Raw genomic sequence first — 24169 nt, 5'->3', positions numbered from 1 at the left:
AAGACAGAGGCCAGGCCGCTGGCATCCACTCTTGTTTTTATCACCATGGTTCCAGCAATACCATCTGTCTCCACCCTCAAAAGTTCATATAGCATTGGTGCAGGCTTATTTGTAGTATCTTATCCCAAATCCCAGACAGTGAAGGCAGTGTTCTTCCACTTTCACACCTAATGGTCCTTTTCCTTCTTTGTAGAACTGTTTCCTGAGAATGTTCATTTGTTTCTATGGTGGCTCATCAGTTCAATGGTTGTTTCCCAGGGTAGTAACATGCATATTAAATCAGACAGAGGAAATTTCTGGTTTAGGCTGAAGGATTCCTACATCATAGGCAGGAAGGTTTGGGATCTCACTCAAGGGCAAGAGTGGACAGGTTCTTTTCATTGTTGTGGTTGTTGCTATTATTAATCTCATAGTCCAACATGCTATTGTTCTGCTTTCAGTTTCAGCATTGATGTCTCCCATCAGACTACATCATTTACTGATTTCTTAGGTCCACAGTTTCCTACCCCTCTCAGAAATATAAGGCAGGGCTCTCTATGTACTACACAGGCTGAGTGATAAAACTAGAGACTCAGGTCACAAAACCAGTCAGAGCTCAGCCGAGAAGGTAGAAGCCACAGTTCATGGATGCACTCAGGACACATCTCAGATCTGCATGTGGCTCTGATGGTCTGGACACGCTAACCAGACACCATTCTCAGCAAGCACATCTCAGAGCCAAGAAGAAGACTTTTCTACTCAGCAGTAAGTGGTTATAATTAAAACGAGAACCCGGGGTGAGTATAGGGGTGGGGGGGAGTGGGGTCTAACAAAGGACATGCACACACAGACATGTGCACTTACACACACACATTGAAGAGTGTGTAGGTGATCACGCTATGTTATATATTAGAGATGCTTATGTTCTAAAAATATGACAGTTGTTTTCAAACCCAGGGCTTTGCACGATCCAAGTACATCTTCACACAACATTTTTAGAACATTACCTAACAATGTCTACAAAATAAATTATTCATGCTCTTTTACTCGGCAGTTCCTCTTCTGGTAATATGGAAATATCTATAGAAATGGAATTTCACAAAAACACGGATAACAGTGTTTATGAAAATATTGTTCATGGTAGCAAGCGTCTAGGTATCCCATTAGCTCCTATGGCTGGGTCTACTATAAAACAAGCAGATAAGGGAATCTTACTGAAATGGCTAGCTGAAGGGATGGCCACCATGTGTTACTATAAGAGCTAAATTGCAGTGAACTGTAGTCCTTTAAAACAATTTCTTATAGGAACATCACCACTCCTCTAATGTGCGGCTGTAAGTGCACGTCCTTTTACTTGTCTGTCATGGATGAGTTTGCAGATGTGTTATGTGGCTTATAACACTTGGCATCTAGGGGTGGGGGTGGAGACCCATGGACAAAAGGAGGAGAGGTGCCTCCTTCTTTCTTTGTTGGTGTTTGAAAGTTTTCAGTGGTTATAGTAAGCATATGTAATTTTATGAAAAATATGAAGTTATCCCTCTTGACCATCAAACAAAAACCAAAACAGAAAACCTAAAAGGATAGTATTTATTGGAATACTCAATAAGTACTCCAAACTCTATTTCCGCCTGTTCCTCAGTCAACATGATGGAAGCAGAATTCTTTTTATGTTAATTAATACTTCGACACTGCCTCAAAGGAGGAACTTGAACTTGTCAATAAAACATTCTCTGAGCTCGTTAGTTTTTGTGACTAGTCTTGATCTGGGAAGTGACCTGCTGAGCCTAGTACCAAGGAACATTCTCCCCTACACAGAGAGGGAGTTGAGTAGCCTGTGATACCAGAGTGACTTGAGATATTTCATCTGGTCCTGCTTCATCCCAAAAATTTAACTATAAATAGATCCCCACCAGGAGACAGAACCTAACTGTGGCAGGTAGGTCTTCTGGGGCACCAGAGCCTGTCACTCTGAAGGTTGGCCTCATTCTGATGGGCTTCTTTAACCAGTCCTGACTTTCAACTCCTGAATGACAAGTGACAGAACCATGAACTGCAGAAGTCCTAGCTGAGACAGTGATGACTGTGGGACTTCAACAATGATAAAACTGTATTGTTTAAAGCACCAACTCAGCAGATCCTTCTGGGCTGTCACCATCCATTTCTGAAACTCCACTGTCCACGGCCACACACAAAACTTTCCTTGTATAGCAACATCCCAGCACAAGGGCCCTTCCTAGACCCTATGTTCTTAATCCATCCTGCCTTAAGGGCCAGTGAAAACGCAAAGGAGACTGACTTACCAAGCCAACTTCTGTTTAAGTACACAGACACAAACACCGGAGGGACTGTGAAGAAATCTACTACAGAGTTCACTTCCAGCCAGAACCACAGCTTATCGTTGGCTGCAATAAACTGGGGGAAAAGAAAAATAAGACAGAGAAACAGAATGAGAAGCATGGTGTCAGAGTTTAATGTATGTCCTTTTGTCAAAGGATAAATGTTGGGTTTCTTGGGGGTCTAGAGTGTAACACTCTGCCCTTCTCATGTTATTCTGAACATCAATCACTGGCTTTGGAAAACCCATAGCCTGTTAGGGAGTGACAGTATGCCGAATTAGCCTTAGAAAATGATCAGGCAATATAATTTTCTGCGGTTCCCAGCAACCTCACTGAGAAGGTATGAATAATCACACCTTCCTTGTCCTTTCTGATGTAAATACAACTTGAAGAAAGCACATATATATGCATTCACACTTAGATGCACAATTCAAATTTGATAGCAAGCTCTCTATAACCACAATCAAGTATAGATTCCTAAATCCCACCAACCTTCACTCTTGGTTGACCCCGATAACTGTAATCTCAATACTGTTAAATATAAATTTGTGAGCTTGAGAATTTTTTCAGTTTACTTTGTAAAAACACATTCATGTTTGAATAGAGAGCTGAGAAACCCTGGATCAGTGAAGGTATCATTGTTTCAAACCCCTTCCTTGAACCCAAATGAATACATTATACAGAAAATTCTCAGCTATGCAAGAGCTTTCCCACAGACCCCAAACCAGAAGGCAGGCATTCACTGCCTGTTCATCTACATGTCCACCAAGGAAACCCTGACAGACCTTGTCTGGGGAGCAGTCATGGGTGGAAGGTTATCCTTGAGTTTCTGAGGCTCATGCCCCACTGTGGTAGCACTGGGAGATGCTGCCAAACCCAAACTTACCCGCAAGCCAAAGTAGAGAAGGAAGAACACGTTGAAAGCCATGTCGATCTGTAATGTGAAATCTTTGTAGAAATTCTGGCAGGATTCTATTGGGCTGTTAGACAGGAAGAAGAAAAAGCAATAGGTAAATAAAAGACAAAGGGATCTTATCACAGCTTTCCACAATGCTGAGAAACGGTGTGTGGGGTAGAGGACAAAATGAATGTTGGCTGAATAAGACATTTGGTCTTTCTACCCCCTGTGACCATCAAGCAAGCATTGCCAACGGGCTTTCCATTCAACCATTCAGTGTTTTGTTCCTTGATTTGCTCGGGGTGGTGGTGGTAATTTTATATATTGGTTTTTTGTTTTTTTTTTGTAATAATCATTCAAGAGTTGATCTAAGATTCTAAAGAGGATCATGCAGACACCTTGGAGGAAGGACAAGCAGGAAAGGCTTCCAAATTCCTTGATTTCATATTAACCCTTAAAGAACTGATTTCATCAATTCAAAGGACTCATAATAAGGCTAAAACAGCAGTTCATATATCGTCCAGCCCATTAGGAGTGGAGCCCATTTTCCAGCAGCCACATCTGGATCTTATAAAAGATATTAGTAGACTGATAAAGGACCCGGGAGGAGCATTTCAAGAAAGCCTTGGAGGAGAGGATCCTTGTTACTGTTCTGGCTAGACTAAGCATGGACTTCCTGTGTGGTACTCTGCAGTGGGGAAAGGAACAATGTTCAACAATAAAAATTCAAGGCCATAAATTAATGTATGGGAGCAGTACTCTAAGGGTTAATTTTATTTGTTGTTGGAGTTGGCATGCAGGTTAATGGGCTTCGTGTATGTGCCAAGCAGCCAATGCGCACCCCCAGCACACTCTACTTTGCCCAAGAGTTGGAAGTTCCAAAGAGTACTACTATACAAACTGGTTCACGGCTTCCATGAGACTTCCCACAGCAAACTGATTGGAGAATCAGTATGTGGACAGTCCCAAAGTTCGGGCCAGGTGGGAAGCAGCAAAGCCTTACAGACATCTCAAAACTATAAAAGAAATTCCAGTATATTGCTGTCTGTAAGCAAAGGGAAGCACCCAGGCCAGAAATAGAAAGACTGTGAGGTGAGGAAAAGGAAGAGAGTATGGAAAGAACCCCAAATCCTTCTTTAGATGGAAAGCAACATGGACCTCTCCTCCCAGGAGAAAGGGAGCTGGAGAGGTGCAGCAGGAAAGGTTGCTGAGCAGCGATGCCACCGTAGACATCATTGCATAAGATACCAGTTAGTATAGTTGTACTTCAACAAGGGTAATGCTTGGCTGTTCAACAGGCGAGAATCAGTGCAGCCCAGGAGTGCAGGGCCCACTCTGAGGCACGATAGGTCAGTCCATGGGAACCTTCAGTCACGTGACATGCACTGGCTTTCTCCGTTCTTCATTGGGCTTGCAAATCAGACATGCCCTTGTCATGTCCCCAAGCACCAATATGTGTCAACCCTACACACACAAAGGAAGAATAACCTATTCTTGCATTTACGAAGTAAGGAGACTGAAGAAAAGCAATAGAACATAGTTCTTTTATAAAGGAAATGACAACTGCCAAGTTCTCAGTAAGGTGGGGAAGTGAGAGGAGAGACAGAATGGAATCTGGTTAGTTTAGTGCTGAAAGGAGGCAGGAACTAAAGCTTACAAAAAACAGCCGACCCTTGTTCATTGCTTGTTCCCCACCCCCTACACACACAGAAGCATGCACTTCAGTGAAAACTAGGGCTTGCAGTCAACAAGGGACAGGTCTGCAATTCTTAAGCTATGGTGTAGTATAAGAAATAGCAAGAACAGTACATTCCTAAGATATGCATGAAGGTTGACAGGGCAAGAACTCCTGCAGATCTCAAGGACCCTAAGTGGACAGTATGCTTTTCTGTCCTAAGGGAGCCACTGGCAGTATACACTACTGAAAATTAAGTGGACAACAAGTGGAAAATTAAGTGGTGTGTGCGCGCGTGTGTGTGTAAGAGAACAAGAGAGTGAGTTTGTGAGAGATTTGTAGATAAGCATTGCATTCATGTGCTCAACTGTGCTATCAGAAATTTGGTTTCTACATTAAACATATATATTTCCTATTTTGTTGTGCACACTGTCAAGAGAACCAAAGGAAAGCATTGGTCCAAGTCTATGAAGGAAAAACCAAAACTACTTGACTAAGTCCAAGCAATAACCTCAATATTGCCTTTCCAATAACACTTGATAGAGACATTGGCAGCATTTGAGGGATCTCATGAGTTCTCTGAGCCCTATTAATTTTATGAGTTTGTGGGTTCATTTGGGAGTTTCCTTGGGAGATTTTTTCTGGACTGTGGTAGAGAGATGGCAGTTTTGTGTCACTGAGGTTATATTTTTGTTCAACATTAGTAGGATTAGATATTCAAAAAAAGTGTAAGCAATCCAGCTATTTTTCTCCATTGTTCCTTGATTTCCTGGTCATGTCCTTATGAAAAGGACTATTGTCCAGTGTTTAGGCACACAACAATGAAAGGACTTTAATCCACAGGATGGCATGTTGAAAACCATGTTTTCAAACCTGAGCACCACACCCCCATTTACAGAAGATAGTACAGAAAACAGACAATGACCTTGTCATTGGTCATTTAAAAGTTTAGAACTGACTTCATCATTACCATTCACCTCCTTACCATCCACTGAGTTCTGCATTTTGAGCTAAAATAATAAAACAGAAGTTGTGCTGCTGTTTTGAATGGCTGTTCCTCTGGCTAAGGTATGACATAACAGGAATACACTCTGAGAACAAGGTTGGAATGAGGGGCCAGAGATGGGAAATTCTTACAGGAAAACTGAACTGAGCCTCAGAATGCAGGTGGAATCATAGCATTTCCAAGTATATATTCTATGACCCCTTTAGCAACTTCTTCCTGCCACAAGAGTATCGGGAACAACACCCTGCGTGGTTTTTAAAGTGCCAACAGATTTATCAGGATCCCTTCTGAGATAAATTCTCTGAGCGCCTATAGTTCATGCTTTCACACAATCAGAGACCACAGAGAGGAGATACCAAAGGCCCATTATTTTGCTCCCTAAATGGAAACAGTCCATGCATTTCATTGATCTTTCAAAAAAGAAAAGCCATAACTCAACAACCAAAAGGTTGGCCCAGCAGTATTTGTTTATCTCCCCAAGAGACTTTCTCTTAGTGATTAACACTCATTGCAGGAGGAAACTGAAATGGAAGTGCCTCTTCTGTCTCATATAAAGCATCAGTGTTTCCTTGTCTACATCCGCAGATGGCAACAGGGAAACAGTTCTTCTATTTAAAACTACAAAAGAAAGTGACTCTGAGTCACATTCTTAAATTTAGATTGCCATTCTGATGAGGCATGCCCACATCAGAAAAGGCTTTAGGTGAACACACGGTGCCAGTTGGGGGACGGATTAAGAAGAGTCCAGTTCTAACTCTGGTAGAAGCAATCTGGCCAACCCTAACTCATTCCTGGTTGATAAGTCACTAGGTAAGTAAGAGGATGTAATACTTGGTAGATGGTGGACTTTTCACTCCTTAGTTCCCACAGTCTATACAGATTGGGGGTGATATTGAAGCCTTGGGAACATTTGGTGTGTTAACCAATAGTCAAAGATTGAGGACCTTTACAAGGAGTCTCCACAAAAAGGTTCTTTCTGATAGGACATGCGCAATATAGGAGGACACTGACTGAAATATGAACTTTTTAAAATAATTTTTAATTTTTATTTGTATGTGCATTGGTGTTTTGCCTATGTGTATATCTGTGTGAGGGTGTCAGATCTTGGAGTTACAGACAGTTGTAAACTGCCATGCGGGAACTGAACCTGGGCCCTCTGGAAGAGCAGTCAGTGTTCTAAATCGCTGAGCCATCCCTCTAGCCCCCAAATACGAACATCTTGAAAGCACATGCTTAGCATATAATTGTCTCCAGAGGAAATGAGACACTCTGTGTGGAAAAGTGTCTCTTTCTACATCTACTAAACAATACAACTTTCTGTAAATACCCTTGAGAAAGAAGATGCAATAGAATTTTCTGGACTTGGCCTGGGAACTTGTCAAAGCACAAGGCAAGGGCTTTCCTGGGTTTTCTTTCCAAAGTCTATTTTTTGGAGTCCTGTGTCATCTCAAAGAGAGGTACTGACCCTTCTCCTTCTGTTTTTCTACCTCATGCCTTTGGGTGGCCAACTCCATGAAGATATTTTTCCCAGACTGTGGTTCTCAAACTTTGGCTTCCACCTGGAGAGCTTTGCCAAAGCTTGCTAGGCCTTAGCCCCAGAGTTTCTGAGTTACTACTCTGGATTAGGGGTCTAAGGGTTTTTTTGTTTGGTTGTTTTTTTTTTTTTTTTTGGTTGTTGTTGCCCAGAACCTCACTTTGAGAACCACTACTTTTGAAGAGTTTTCCAGCAACTGTGCACTAATTAGAGCTGCCATTGCTCACGAAGACTCCCATTCAGAACTAAAAAGAGATGATTAAGCATTTGAGCCCGCCCTCAGATAACCAGCTGCATGCCACTTCACTAATTGCTAAGATCAAGGCTTTGAGCAGATATTTTCAGTTTCAGATATGGACAAGAAGGAAAGAATTAAAAACATACAGGAACATAATTACAACATCACCTTACATGCTTTGACAGTGGATGTTCCAGTTAACAATCAGAGAGCACCTGCTGAGCGCAGTCTTAGTTCCAGATTCTAAGAGAAAAATGATGAAGTCTGGATGCCAAGGGGTGATGGGGACAGTAGTTTACAGGAAATAAGGAAATGCTAAGCAGCTTTGGAACACAACAAGCAATCGAGATGATGTAATAGGGAAGGGACTGGTTGAGAAACAAAATAGCACTTTGTGCAATAATTTCTAACATTCAAATTCTTCCCACTGTTGAAGGCTAGCCTCTTTTAAAATTGAATGGGGGCCCTTTCAATCCCTGACAGGATTATGGACCACCAGAGGTCACATTCAAGACACTGCAGACATGAATCAATTCAATAAACTTAATGATGGCAAACTCTACTCCTCTGGCTCACCTCTGCAATGTTTTTAGATTAATCTAATTAAAAGATGTCATTCATGGAGCATTAGGGACCATTCTGTCTCAAATATGAAATCTGAAACTGGCTATAAGGAAACTCTAAAACCCATCTCATTCTGAAGTTCTTACTCTATAAATTTTTTTTCTACTTTCTTTAGGTCAAACTCTTTGTTACCACAACCTGGTGCCTTTGCTCTTTCAGGAATACGACCTGAATATTTCCAGCTCTAAATCTCTGCTTGTGCTGTGACCTCTCCAAGTATTCTCGTCTCTATGTTCAAACTTTAGACAGCTTTCAAGGCCAGCCTAAAAGTTTGACTCGTGTGTCTTTACAGATCTTCTTTCATCTATGAGTTTCTTTCATTTTAAATGGATACTGGAGCATACACTTAAGAAAGATTTAATAATTTTTATTTTGTCTATGGGTACTTTGCCTACATGCATATCTGTGTACCATGTGCATACACTGCCTTTAGAGGCTAGATGATGACATCATCTCCTGAAACTGGAATCACAGATGGTTATTAGCTGCCATGTGGTGCCGGAAATTGAACCCAGGTCCCCTGGAACAGCAGCCAGTGCTCCTAACCACTGTACCATCTCTCTAGGCCTTCACACATGAATTTTTACAGTTTCAGGAATGGAGAATGACTCAGTTCATACTCAAGTCTTCTTGAACTCAACTGTATAGCATTTACACATAATAATGAATTTGATCCTTACAAAAGAGTTTGATAAAATATATATTTTGTTAAAAATCTTTGATTTGCTGGGCAATGTGGCACAGACCTATTATCCCAGAACTCAGGGAAGCAGAGGAAGGTGGATCTCTGTGAATTCAAGGCCAGCCTGATCTACAAAGCAAGTTGAGGACAGCCAAAGCTTCACAGAAAAACCTTGTCTTGAAAAACAAAACAAAAAAAATTTCATTTGCAAAAACAGAAAATGAGAGGCTCTAATATCTACCCAAGTTCATATGACTGTGTTGTTTAAGTTGGGATGAAGCCCACGTAACCTTATTGTAAATTCACATGACCTTTCCAGATGGGATTCTATGTCCTTGGAAAGGATGTGTTAAGATAGAGTATCTAGGATCGACAGAACATCCAAAGAGGCTCATGTGAAAACAAGGAGGTACACTGATGGACTGCGAGGCCAAACTGCCCTAGCAAGGCTTCATGTGTTTGTGGGGTTGTCTGGGAAAATCCAAGGGAAGCTGGCCTGTCTGAAATTCTTCCCATCATTGTTCCGTCAAGATGAACATATGGGATGCTAGTCATCCCAAGAAATTTTCCTTGGGACTCTGATTGTTTATGGAAACACACAGGTTCCATCTATAGAGAAAACACCCTCACACTTATACACTTACATAGGACAAGTTTCTAGTTATCATCCTGAAAAAAAAACTATTCCAATTCATAGTCTCTCTCTTTTCTCCCCCTCCCTCCTTTTCTCCCTCCTCCCTCTCTTTCTTTCATATACCTGTAACCTCAAAGTGACAAGAAGATCAAAATTTGGAAGTCATCTTTGGGTACTTGGTGAATTAGGAGACTCCTTGAGCTACAGGAGACCCTGTCAAGACAAAACAAAACAAAACAAAACAAAACCAAGCAAAACGAGTATCATAAAAGCTGATAATATTTGAACCATTGTACACTCACTTCTAACTATGGACTGGTGAAATTAATAAATCTTGCATGCCATTTATCTAATAAAAGTAAAAGAAAAGATGATATCAACTCATCTACAGCCACTGGCCAGTATAGATCTCAGTAATGTGAAAGGCTTTTTTTTTTTTCTTGGTAATGTTTGGATATATTCGTTAAAATGAGTGCCTCACTTTACCTGTATATTAGGATGAAATGTACCTGAATATCTAGACTATCAAGACTAATTTTAAAAGAGAAGAATGTCTTTGCAGTGCACCTGAAACTATAAAATAGTGTTATTGTTCACATAACTTCAGGTCTCAAAAAATGTCTTGTGAATGCATAACAATAGTGGAGCTAGTATGAGTGACAGGATGCTAATTAATTATTGAGACAGCTTAAATCTTCAAGCAGACCATTGCCTTCTAAGCTGGACAGCATCCAGGGCATGGAAGAACCCAAGTTGTACCTGTCTTTGTATCTTTTTACTTTCCTAATGCCCACTTTTAAGCACCTGCTCAGAGTTACACACTCATGAGTTTATCTTTCAGGGTTGGAGAGGTGACTTGGCAGTTAACAACATTTGTTGCTGTCTCAGAAGACAGGGGTTCAGTTCCCAGAACCCACATGGTGGCTAACAACTGCCTATAACTCCAGTTCTAGAGGATCAAACCCGTCTCTGGTCTTTGCCATCGCTGCATGCATCCATGTGGGCACAGACATACATGCAGGCAACATACCCAGACACATAAAGTAAAAGTAACCAAATCTAAAATTAAAAAGTCTACCTTTCTATTACCAGAGTTGGGCATATGTTCAAAGAGTACTGTTGTTTATATTTCTTTTCTAGCATACAGAATCAAGTCTCTTCTGTCTATTATATTAGGACTTTATCCAAGAACATCTTCTAAGCCACTATCTTTGACAAGTGGGTTGTAATAAGTGCTTGATCAAAGCTAATGATAATTATAACAAACAGGTTCTTTGTTTATTTAAAAATCTTAAAGCATTTTTCCTAGACATTGGACTCATTTTGCATTCCTCTTAAAGGACATTGCAGTTGTTTTAATGTAAATAGAAAGTACTCTTTGTCACTCTATAGTATAGATGTACCATAATCCTAGGCCCACTTGTTAAATGGCTTTATCGGGAAGTCCTTTGTTATGGTCTGTGTCGATAATTTATTTATCTTCCTGACAACAGCTTTTAATTATGCCTGTTCAATGATAAAATGGGACTCAATAGCAATAGACACATATATCATCCTAACTGTGCTGAGATAAACAGGGGTGTGCAAAAGGATGACATGTGAACCTTCGCTACTCTGTGGAGTCCTTATGTGCTCTGTAAACTTGAGCATTGAGCAATAATGACAGCAGTGGATCTCAGAGCATTTGCATGGCACAGGGTATCTATCTTGGTAATTAGTCCTAAGAATAAAGCATTCTTCTAGGAGACAAAGAAAATGACACAGATTGCTGATGAAGAGACAAAACATGTCAGTTCCTTATGCACTGGAATTCTCAATGAAATACACAGATAACTTGTTATCACAAAATAAGGTGGTAAGAGCCTTGCTACATTCCTATAGCACCTTTTAAATTCTCTCTAAAAAAGAATTTAGTATCTGTGCTGGTTAGTTTTTGTCAACATGATACAAATGAAGATGTATCTGGGAAGGGAATCCCAGTTGAGGAACTGCCTTCATCAGATTGGCCTATGGGTGTGCCATGGAGACATTGTCTAAATTACCAATTGATGCAGGCAAGTCCAGCCCACTGCAGGGAGTGCAGGGGGGCCTGAGCTGTGTAAGAACGGTTGATGAGCAGGCCAAGGGAAGCAAGTCAGTAAGCTGCATTCCTCCATGGTCTCTGCTTCAGTTCTTGCCTCCAGGTTCCTGCTTGAGCCTTTGCCCTGGCTTCCCTTCATGGTGAATTATAATTTGTAAGGTGAAACAAACCCTTTCCTACCTAAACTTCATTTTGATTGGTAACAAAATAAAAAGAAAAAGAAAAAGAAAGAAAAAGAAAGAGAAAGAAAGAACGAAAGAAAACTAGAACAATGTCTTATCTGTGTTTATATTTACCCTCATTCTATACACACACATGCACCTGAACCTTTTAAAGGCAGGACGTAGGAATTACAAGTCAACCTCACCAGCAATGGGCAACTGGATTGTTTTAAAGTTGGGCAGATGACTCAAAATCCTAGATTTATCATCTATCACCTGTATTGTGTTGTAGGAGTAACATGACCTCTCCAAGCCTTGGTTTTCTTGTCTGTAAATTGGGGATGAAGAGACAAAATTTAAAGGCTTCCATAAGGAGAAAATCATGAATACATTGGTATCCAATCAATGATATGTATTTACAACAAACGGTGGTGATGGCAGTAGCAACTGCCAAGGGAAAATGCCCCCACAGGCAATGATGCCCAATGAATGAAAACTGAGAGGATTAGTAAGCTGCATGCTCTGTTTCCCCACTTATGTCTACACTGCTGAATCCTTATAAAAGACTCTGATGGTATGCAGCAAGCTCTTGATTGGAGATCTCACTACCACATAGTGACAGTCAGATATCAGGATATTGATTTTGGATAAAATTAAAGAAGAAACACAGGGAAATGATATTCCCAGGAAGACAGCCATACTGTGTCATAAATGTTAAATAATTAACCAAGATTTCTTAACAGTGAAAAGCATGAGTCACTTTAATAAGTGGCTCCTGGGAGGCTGGCCACTCTTCTTCCCAGGTCTTTGGCTCCGTTTCCCCTCTGCTGGCTTACTTTTAGGAGAGGCAGAGAAATGAACCAGTCAAACCATTCCTACATAATCTCTTCTAGCCAGACTCCCATAAATGTATTCTTCACTGTTAGGATCCTGGAATGATGTCCAAGACAACCTACCCACTAATGCTTATTTTCTCTAGCTTGACTACAGACTGCAATTATTTCAATCACAGTTGTTACCAGAGTGGCATTAGTGTTCATATTTGCCAGCAACTTTCATGTAATAAATCAGAGTTAAGCTATTATATAAAAAGTCTTGCCAAACAAGAGCTGCCTGCTGCAATTTTGAGTAAATGGTCGGTGAGACCACAATGGCTGCACTGCAGTCACTGACTTCTCTGTCTCCATGCATGTAGCCATTTCCCCGTTAGCGCACTCTCCTTTATCAGAGGGGAGGAGACAGAAAAGACATTATTTAATTAGTACTAAGTGCGTCTTCACTGAGATGTATGTTCCAGATACAGACGAGGAGGCCTTCAAGAGCAGGGCTCAGGGTCATAGGTAGGTATGGGGGTAGCAGGCACACACACATACACACTCACAAAAGGCATGTGCATATGTGTGTCCAGAGTCCTGCACCACAGACATATGATCTGGCCCAACCCCAATTCCACCTTTTTGGTCTCTCTGCCAAATGGGATAGCTTAGGTGGGTCAATTAGCTAAAATAAATTAGAAACAGGCCAGAAAAAAGTCCCAGGTTAGGACAAAAAGCTGGGGACTCGGGCATACAGCCTGGCATGTGATTAGTGACACCGGCCCACAGACTACTCTTCTTGTTATACCTGCCTTGTGCAAGAGGTACCTTGACCAGGGCAAGAGGATACATCAAACCACTGTGCTTTCTGTTCCCATGTCTTCTCTCTGGACATTAAGCATCACACATGCATTAAGAGGTTCAGAGACAATCATTTCTAAACATTGATAACCTACAGGCAGCCACAGCTACACACTGGTAAGCAACGATCGGGGTCCTCATTCAAGAAGAAACAGCCTGAAAAAAGGAGTTTTAAAATAGCTGGTGTCAGTGCTTCTCGATAAGTGCTCACACATATGTAAAAATGGAAGGGGCTGTTGTGAAAGGAAAGCATGAGCCCTTTGCATACCCAAAACAGCCCGGGAGGGTGAGTTGGACCATGTGTGCTGACATTTCATCCCATAATAAGCTTTCAAATAACTATGACTTCCAGCTCTTATTATAGACAGTGATCAAAAACTGTAGATCAAACAATTCTTTGTGAGCCTTCTCCAGATGTTAGACTTTTACACATGGCGGTCACTCACTGGTTTGCTGCTTAGGTCCTCTCCCATGGCCCTGATACCTTGCCTTTGGAACTGTAACCTCACTCTAGTTTTACCTATGAGGACTTAGAGGGGGAAGATCAACTCACTCACTCACACCCTCACTCACTCCATAACTCCTTTTCTGGCACCTCCCAACCACGTCTCTCTTGGAGCAGTCCGCTCAGGTCTACAACAGCAGCCACCTTCAGTGCTCATGTGAGGAGCCTGATAGCATCAGGAGTTGGTGACCGCAGTTCCCTTATCTGTTGCTTTTCTTTGAAGCCTAAAAAGTGACAACCAGTGACACATACACTCAGCCTGGGATGAATTCTGTGACAGCAATGGCTGGTGATAGCTTTGTTTGTGGTACCCTGGGGTTGTTTGTTACTAGGAATTCTTTTTAAGACACTGGGAGAGACCTGGCAACAGTCTTGTTGACATCTAGCATTGAAAACAATTATACATTTATTGCACAAGGAAATAAAATAGCTTTGCTTTAGTTCCATCTTTGGCTGACAGCAGAGGCGTGAATGTTTTGTTAAGTATTCCTATTTAGGAGTTTTTACAGAGCCTGCAGCATCACAGCCAGAAAGGACAGTCTGAGATGTTGCTGATTAGCCATCATGAATCTGCTGATCACAATGGAGGGAGAGACATTTCTTAGGAATGTCATAAAGCAACCTGGGCAGTAAAGAACAAAACTACGGGGATCAATGGGACAAGTTACCTTCAGAATCAAAGTGTCCCTGTTAACAGGGCCAAGAGAATTGCTTACTAAACCCTATACTCATAAAATCACATTTCTAAGCATATGCTATCTTTATTTACCTCATGGAATCAATATCTTAGCTCAGAGAAGACTTATTTTCCTTCATTTTTCCCCTCTTGCTGCTGGTTCACACTGGAAGTCATTTATTTATGAAAATCCATTTTATCTCTTCAGGCCATAGAGATAACTCTTACCGAGTCATCAAGGGTGTGCACTCGGCCTCTGAATCTAAATTTGGAGAGTATTGTAAGGTAAAAGCAGCAAGTTTCTTCCTGCTGCTGCTCCTTGCAGTGCTATTGCTGCCTCTGATTTCTCTCAAGTGTTGTTTTCTGCATCCCTGTGAAAGCACGGCAGTGTCGCCTGAGGGTGCCCCAGGAGCTGATTTCTCAGGACTGTCTCCTCTGCCACTGTGAACGGACCCTCTCGTAACCTACTCTGTCTCCCTGCAGCCATCACATCATTGTAGCAGGAAGCAATGTTGTGTTTCCAGGAACAAAAAGAACTATTTCTTTCCTGAAGAGCCTCTCAGCGAGACTCAGAGGGTTCCTTTCCCAGAGGCCTAGATAGAAGCTCTCCTCATGGTGAGTGCTGGGTCAGAATCACCTGCCTGAGCACAGCTGTCCTCTAATTCCATCCTGGCTCCTTGCACAAAGGAAAACACACCCAAAGAACCTCTTTAGTGGTTGCCCAAACATGTTTGAAATTCTAAGCAAAGTCCCCCCTTTCAGTGCGGTGAATAGGATATGTCTAATGGAATAGAGTGTAGAAGGGGCTTAACACTGCTAAGCCCCCGGATATAAGAAATTGAAAATTCAAAGGGGGAAGGGGAGGCAAGAGGCCTCCAGTTTTGTTTCAGTCTAACCGTTGGATTGCATAATTTTAGTCTACGTGTGCCTGGCAAGCTACTACTATGGAGCTTTCCTCTCCCACTGTGGGATGATCAGAGCCAGGTGACATTCCACTTTTATTTTCCTAAGTTCACAGCTTGTTTGTCTGCAACTTAAATCACCTACTTATGTGAAATGACGCCAGTCATAGATCCAGCAAGATTGTCCCAGCCGTCAGATTTCACAAAAGTCCACACCGAGAATACAAGACAGAAAGACAAAGTAGACATTTCATAATAATGATGATAAAGAATTAAAAGAGCATTTAAAGAAAGCCATCACTGGCCCTCTAGTAAAAGATGTATTCAATGAAGACAGAAAACAATAACTATTATTAATCAATAATGCTGAATAAAGTGCTGATGTGCTTCAGTGAATATAAATATCTTTTATAGTACTAACCTTTTATATATTTTGAATTTGAATTAGTGGTATTGCTAGGTTAAGTAAGCTATGTGTAAGGTAAATAAATGTATTTCTTGGGGGAATTTATCTTACAAGGTAGATTTTATCAAGTTGATGTATTTATCAGATCTAAGAAAACACAACTAGGAAACATTGTTCAGGAAGCCGTGTGAAGAGGTGGGGACCAGGCACTGTGAGCACATCCATGCTTAGTTGAAAAGGCACAAAACTGACCACCAGGTAAGCCGCTACTCAGAAACAGACCTTAGCTTCCAAATCTCTGGTCAGGAGCCGTATTTGGCATCAGCCTAACATGAGACTTAGTTAACTCTTTCACAATACTCCAGTCTTGAATTTTCATGGCATGGAGTGGCTTTGGAGAATAGCAATGATTTGAGGGCTCCCAAGGATGTCTAAGAGGAAGCGTATATCCCAATTCTTCAATGTGTCAGAATTCTTGCTGCTTTAATTCCATGCATGCGTCCAGTGCTTGCTACATTCAGAGCTACCAAGAAAAGCATGTCGCATGCATGGGCAGTGCAGGGAAAGGATCTAGTTAACCTGGAGGCAACAACCAAAAGGGTGAGGTTGCAGCATGCAATGAGAACCACACTTGGTCTTAGCCGCCATGCAGAGAAGACCTACATCAGAGAGTCTGCTGTGCGGCTCCTGGGTAAGAGTCGACATGAGAGAGGCGAGTTACTTCAGCAGTGACAGACACGGGCAGAAAACGGTTCAAACCACTCTAAACAGAACACTGTACAGAGCACTGGCATTTCACACGAGAAGAGGCAGCTTGGGGGCCCATAAGGGGAGAGACAGGGAGGGGAGGACAGAACAGCTGTTCCTCTGATTATATGGTTTCCTTGTTAGCCCTTCTTATGCATGTGTTTTTATACAGTGTCTTTTGATTTGATTTGATTTGGCAAATAACCTCATGACATCTGCCATAATTGTTTAGATATTTTGGATATTTGAGAGGAGGAAGGTATTGGTGACATAAAGATACACACCATGATTTCCTGTTGGGATACTTTATTTCAAAAGCAGTGCTGAGGTTAGGTAGATAAGTAACAGACAGTCAAGTGCCAACATCCTTCACATTGTGGTTTCAGAGTTCATGGGAGTCTCCAGGCCGATTGTGTTGAGAACCCAAAGCTTGTTGAAAGGCAACATCACCCTAAAAGCCACCTATCCCTGGTAACTTCAACCCACTCCCACTGAAACCATTTCTTTTTCTTATACCATACATGTGGAATGGAACCTTAGATAGATGTGACATGCCTTGATACATTCTTTTAATTAAAAGTGACCAAGCAGCGAATAAGTAAGTATTTGAAACTTTTAGGTTCTTCTCTCTGTCTCTGCCTCTCTGTCTCTGTCTGTCTCGGTGTACACCTGTACATCCTTTGCTGTGGAGGCCAGAGGACAAACCGGGGTGTTGTTTCTCAGTGACTGCCCACCTTTTTGAGAGAGGATCTCTCTCTTGTCTACAGCTCACTCCTTGGATTATAAATGCATGACACTGAGGACACTTTTTTTAAAAAGTTGGTTCATGGAGATCATTTTCAAGGCAAGCACTTAAATGTTTTTTTTTTCTTTGAAGAATGAAAGCAGCACCATTTGAGGAGGGGCACCGAGCTCCCTTCAAATGTCAACACCATAGCTGCTAGCTGAAGAATGCTGTCAACCAAACTGCCTGCCCCACAGAATCTTGGTCTTTTCCCCCTGCCTGTTCTGCCTTCTGGGACCTGAAACATATTGGGCACAATTCATGGAGGTCTGCACTGTAATCCTAGCCATGCAATCCTCTCCCACAGCTCTCTCCAGCTGGAAGAAGAGGGAGGAACTCAGTTTAGTTGTAAATTACTCCTTTTAATATCCTTTTCTGTTGCTCATAGCGTATGTGGACTATGATGGCAGCTGTGATAAAGACCTGGACACACTGTGAACAGACAGGACACAGTATCCATCTGCTCACAGAGAGTAGAACACCCTCTCAGACCTGAGTTCCACCCAAACATAAAGATAAATGCATCCAAACAGAACACACAAAACTATTCATTTAACAGGTATCTCCAGAGTTCTTTAGAGACAGGCATTCCACTCATTGGAGAGATACAGAATTTAAGGAAACACAGTTGACTCTCCAGAATAGTATATTCAAGAGGGACTTGGTTCAAAGTTCTACCTTTTCTGGCTGCAGACAATCTGTGTTTCTCTCTGGGCTTCAAAGTCCTCACTAACATGTAAGTGCAACTCATCAGAAATAGACAGGTAAATGTTAAGTGCTGTGCCAGTGGCCAGCTATGGTGAATGTTACATCAGCGGAAACTACTGTGATCTCTAAAAGTCAAATCCAAGAAATGAACCCGAGCTCTCTGTAATGAGAGGACCATCTCTGGCTGAGTTGAGATAAACTTTAAGTAATGAATAGAATAATGAATAAAAAGTAGATCTGAGAGAGAAGGTGGGTAGAGGCACAGGAATGGAGGGCTAAGTGTGGCCAGAGGTTTGGATGTACAACAGGACACAGAACCTCACTATTCTGGAGCTTAGTGGCCTGTAGGACTGGCAAGGATTAAGGGTAGGCAGAAGATGGTGAAGCATTTAATAATAGGCCTGGCCTTCATCCTGGAGAAAGCAGGAAACTGAAAGCTTAAATATGGAGGAATGGTCAGTTTATCAAATTAAATTCCAGAAGAAAAAAGTTACTTTGCATGTTTTTAAAGTTATGTGTATGAATGTTGGCCTGCATGCATATATCTATGTGTATCAGAAGGCTAGAAGAAGGAATCAGATCCCAGAACTGTAGTTACAGTCAGTTGTGAGCTGCCATGTGGATGCTAAGAACCAAACCCAGGTCCTCTGTGAGAGCAGTCAGTGCTGTTAACCTTTACTCCATCTTTTCAGCCCCGACCTATGAAAATCCTAAGGTGCAATTCTTTGCCACGGGCAACCAAGGCCACCTTGTGGAGTGGCTTTCTTCAGAGACTGGCACTGTCAGAGTTTCTTTAGTGGCAGGATCATACTATCACCAAAGCAGGTACCTGAACCATAGTGGCCCTCCATGTCTATTTCTGGGGTCTTTGTGTCACAAAGAAAGGAAAGTGCATGGCCCTTTATCTTTTGGAAGAAACTATATTACTAAGAAGCTACTATAAGGGAAATGTTTAAATGACAGAAAAGCATTCAGGACAGGCATGCTTCTGTATTTTGAACAGGCACAGCTGTGTAGACAGACGTGTCTATAAAGATAGGCACACTGTGTGTGGTCATGCTCAGGTATATGAAGAAGGTGTGGCTAGCATTTTCTCTGCATCCACAGCTTGTGTCCTAAAGAACCTTATACCACTACAACATTAAAGGTTACTTATAGACTGGAAATCAACTGCTAATCATAACCCAGGTCCTTTTGGGGTTTGGTCATTTCAGCTCCCAGAAGAATACTTGAAATATTCATTCTTAGAGTGAGGCTTTCTTTTGGTCAGAGAGTAAGAAGGAAGATGGCATTTTCAGAGTGCATTTTCTTTAAAGGGCAACCAAGTATGTTCATGACCATTTATGCTCAACTTTCAAGGGTGGCCATGATAGAACTCTACCCCCTTATCTCATAAGACAGAAACATCACTGTTTGCTGGATGGATTTACCTTCATCCTAAATCCCTCTGTCTGTAGCCTTAGAGAGGAGAAGACATGATGCCCTGAAGTCACCATGGAAACAGAATGAGATTCCTCATATCCACAACCACTATGGTGCTTAGTAGCCATTCAGTCTGGGATTGCTCAAAAGGAAGGAACACTGTTGGAGGATAGTTTTGGGTGGTCTTTTGTCTCTACCCACCCAGGACACTGTAACAGTGGTCTCAACTTTTGGATTGGAATCCCTTTGGGGGTCAAATGATACTTTCCCAAGGGTCTCATAAGACTACCAGAAAACACAGATATTTACATTATGATTAATAAAGGTAGCACAATTACAGTTATGAAGTAGCAACGAAGTAATTTTGTGGTTGGGGATCACCACAACATGAGAAACTGTATTAAAAGGTTGCAGCATTAGGAAGGTTGGAAATCACTGCTATAACAGATCTTAAGTTGAAAAGATCCAATCTTCGTAGCTGCCAACTCCAAAGGATGGAGGAAGGCTGGGCATTATCCTGGTGCCTGCTCCCTTCTTTCCCAAATGAATAAAAGTAGGAAAACCTAACAAACCCCTCTGCTGGCCCATCACATACAAACTTATACACAGTTACCAAATGGAATAATATAAAATAACATCAGAGTACTGTCACCTTCCCCCAGGTGACAATGGTATTTCTGGAATAGAAATTGTAACCAGATGCTGATGCATAGCCAAACTCTGGGCAGAGCGCAGGGCATCTTAGGAAAGAAGGGAGATAGAAAGACCTGGAGGGGACAGGAGCTCCACAAAGGGAGCAATAGAACCAAAAAATATGGATACAGGTGTCTTTTCTGAGACAGATACTCAAAACAAGGACCATTCATGGAGATAACTTAGAACCCCTGCACAGAAGTAGCCCAAGGCAGCGCAGTATCCAAGAGGATTCCCCAATAATAGGATTAGGAACCATCTCTGACATGAATTCATGGGCTGGCTCTGGATCACCTCCACCTGAGGTGGGAGCAGCCTTACCAGACCACAGAGGAAGACAAAGAAACCAGTTCTGATGAGACCTGATAGACTAGGGTCAGATGGAAAGGGAGGAAAACCTCCCTATCACTGGACTGGGGGAGGGGCATGGAAGAAGAAGAGGGAGAGAGGGTGGGATTTGGAGGGGATGGGCGAGGGGGTACAGCTGAGATACAGAGTGAATAAACTCTAATTAATAATAATAATAATAATAATAATAATAATATAAGCTCCTACCTGCATGCTCCAGCAATGCCATCAACAGAAACAGCTCAGGTTCTGTCTTCCCTACCATCCCACTGTGAACATAAGGACCTCCACACACCCACATTTCTTAGGAATTTCAGATAAGTACATATCAAAGAGGAGTCACTACTCCATAGATAATGGCTTAATAAAGATTAGCTGAAATCAGCAAGGGTTCAAGGGCGTTTTTATTGTGCATGGTTTGGTAAAGTAAAAATACGTGTTTTGTTTTGTTTAATTTAAAACCTATAATCCTGTTTAAAAGCAGTTGTCTGAATAACAATCATTTTCTTGTTGAATTTTAAACAACATCTTGAAATTTGCACTATTTTAAAAAATCCACTAGTGACTTAATGTTAACCTTAGTGTATCTTTTTTAAAGTTGTTTCTCTTATTTCAAATTCAGTTTCTCAGAAGAGAGGTACTTTGTGCTGCCAAGAGAATTTTGTTTGCTGACTGGGGAGTTAGTGACACAAATCAACGAGGGACAAAATGCATCAATCTATATGGCAAGCAAGCAAAACAAAATAGTATACAGCTGGCAAAATCCCCTCATGTTATTGGCATGTGCCATGACTTCCTGTTGGGACAAAAAACTTTTGCTATGTAACAGAAGTATTGGAGATGTGGTGGTGCACCCAGAAATTCTGTACAGCTTTCATGATCCTCTTGTAGGTATTAGCTATTGTGAAATAAAATTTTCATGTTGCATGTTTGGTAGCATATAGAAAATATACAAAAGAGGTGTAGGAAGCTACAGAGATACATGCCAGCATTAACTGTCTCAAAAGGACATTGACTTAAACAAAAGCATCATTTACTTACCACATGGATTCTCAGAGACAATCCCTCAAGACAAAATTAACTGTCAATAAGCAAAGTCATTATCACAATATGAGAAGCTAACTCATGGGATGAAGAAGTCTTAGGTATTTGTTCAGGTAAACAGATGCTGGGCAGCATTGGACTGAACAATGCTGTTACCGTCACTTCCCCATAAAACTTCCAATACATGCTATTCCAGTGTATCTTTTTCTTGCCTAAAACTCTATGCTAACCTCACTTACAAGCCAAAAACTGATGTCCACTTAAGATGCAAGGAGATATGAGGGTCTACCCCTGTGAGGAGTAACAATTAAAAAGAGATCCAACCAGGAATATCAATCATGGAATCACAGAGAAGTGACAAGGTAGAAGGAGAGACAGGCAACGTTTAGAGTTTAGGCATCTATAACACCTTCTGCCATTGCCCATGGGTGGCATCTACTCTCCCTACACTTGTTCTGGTCAGTGCTGTTAGAAGTAAAGTCAGGGCACAAAAGGAAGCCATAAAGACAAATCCTTAGACACCAAAGTCTTCGCAAAGAACATGGCCATGGATTCCCCATCTTTCTGTGAGAGATGACGAAAAACAGAGAAATGTGCAAAGCCTAAGAAGCTCCTGGAACTGAACACCTAGCAGATGAGCAACCAGAAAGAGCAGATCCAGGCCTTCCTGAAATAGAAATGTCCCACTGTGGCTGGCCACCTGGAACTTCACCTGCTTGGGATCCTAAAAAGCCGGGAGCTTCCGCTTCTCTGTTTAAATAATGAGCAACCAGAACAGCTCGACCTGGGAACAAACTAGTTTGTTATCAAAAGCATTCCCCAAAGAGCTAGGAAACATCTGTTATGAAGAAGGGGTCTTTACAAATTATAATTACTTTTTAAAGAAATGTCTTAACCATCGAATAAGAGAAGGGTCCCAGGGATCTAGCAAGCTACAAGAATATACACCAGCTAAGGACTGGTTGCTGCTTCACCCCAGTTTGAATGCATTTGGTTCTGAGCACTTAGCTCAGCGGTTACCACCTCTTAGAAGTCTTTCTGCATCCTCCCCTCACTTAGGATTCACTGAGCCCCTTTCTGAGTTTTCTCTCTCTTCATCAGCGAATCTTAGCCTCCATCACTGAAGTAGAGGTAATTTGTGTTTGTTTGTCTCTCCCTTCCCTGCTGCACCTGGTGCTCTTGCTAGGGTTGTAGGAGGCGGCACAGTAGGCCTTAATAAGGGTTTTAAGAGGAGGAGAGAAATTAAAGGACAGAGGAAGAAAATAGAAAGACTCTAGAAAGCAGACCATAATCTGTGAGCTGCTATACCCAGTCAAAAAAAAAAAAAATCTCATCTTCCAAAGTGATTCTCCAGAAGCCCCAAAATCAAGTATAGATCAAAATCTAAATCATGTGATGTTTGCATTAGCCACATTAATGCCACCTCCAGATGACATAGGAACCTCAAGAGATTGATTTATGGACTTCTTCTGTGCCCCAGGGAAAGTAAGGGTTCTTTTACCTAACACACAACACACTTGAGGATAAAATGGGAGAACGTCCTTCTTGTAGGTAGCCACATTCATCACCCAATAAGTTTACTTGTTCTTTTTTAGCCAAGAAAGGCCAAAGTCCTGAACTGTCCTGGCAGATTTTGAATCCTATATTGGGAGGGTCTGTTCCAACAGGTTTGGAATCTGTTTCATTAGCTATCACAATACTAAATTAATTTCTCAAATCAATAGATAGCCATTTCCTCTTTATCTAAACAGATTTAAAACAATCATACCAGAATTTTTAAAAAAACATACAAAAAAGAAAATACATCTCCCGTTTATTTAAATTAAAATTACTTTTTGTATATTTGTGCTTTAGTTTAGAAAGCTGAACCAAAACTTGAAATTAAGCAGGCTAGAAGCATGAACTAAAAATCTAGAGGTGTATATTCATAGGAAGTTAGGAAATCATCTTGGGTCTATCTCACTGGTCTACTTCTTCAGGCATCAACACAAAGAGACAAGCAACAGTCAGAAAACCCATTAAAAAAAGAAGAAAGAATTTTAGATGGGGATTTGGATATGCAGGGTCTCTGTGGAAAGATACTAAACTTATTAGATATAAACTAACACGTTCTAACTATTCAAGTTAAGTTGACTATGATGTACTCTAGTCTACAAAAATAACAGAAACTATGTAATCTTAAACATAGATGAAGAAAGCACCTAGCATACTCCTAGCATACTCATTTGCACACAAAATGAAGAAGGTTCTACTAGAGAATACATGGGCTTCAGTCATTAGATATTGGCTATTTTGTTTGTCTTCTCAACTCAGCCTTGATTTTGATGGATAGTTTCTTTTGGTTGTTACTTTTTTCTTTTTTAGTGTGTGTGTGTGTGTGTGTGTGTGTGTGTGTGTGTGTGTGTGTGTGT

At 41.3% G+C, this 24169-nt stretch overlaps 1 protein-coding gene across 5 annotated transcripts in view; it reads right to left on the bottom strand.

Moving 5' to 3' along the window:
• Kcnma1 (potassium calcium-activated channel subfamily M alpha 1) overlaps window positions 1–24169 on the bottom strand; it is a 680238-nt gene that overhangs the window by 277586 nt on the left and 378483 nt on the right. For all 5 annotated transcript variants that reach the window (XM_055605732.1, XM_055605733.1, XM_055605734.1 and 2 more), the window contains exons 4-5: window positions 3202–3295; window positions 2280–2391 (exon numbers count right to left, since the gene is read on the bottom strand). In XM_055605732.1, the coding sequence (XP_055461707.1) occupies window positions 2280–2391; window positions 3202–3295 (206 nt within the window). The remainder of the gene's footprint in view (window positions 1–2279; window positions 2392–3201; window positions 3296–24169) is intronic.

This window comes from Psammomys obesus, unplaced genomic scaffold, assembly GCF_907164565.1.
Source record: "Psammomys obesus unplaced genomic scaffold, mPsaObe1.curated_primary_1811, whole genome shotgun sequence".
Taxonomy (NCBI): domain Eukaryota; kingdom Metazoa; phylum Chordata; class Mammalia; order Rodentia; family Muridae; genus Psammomys; species Psammomys obesus.
Note: the sequence above shows the minus strand (reverse complement) of the source record. Positions and strands in the feature narration are given on the sequence as shown.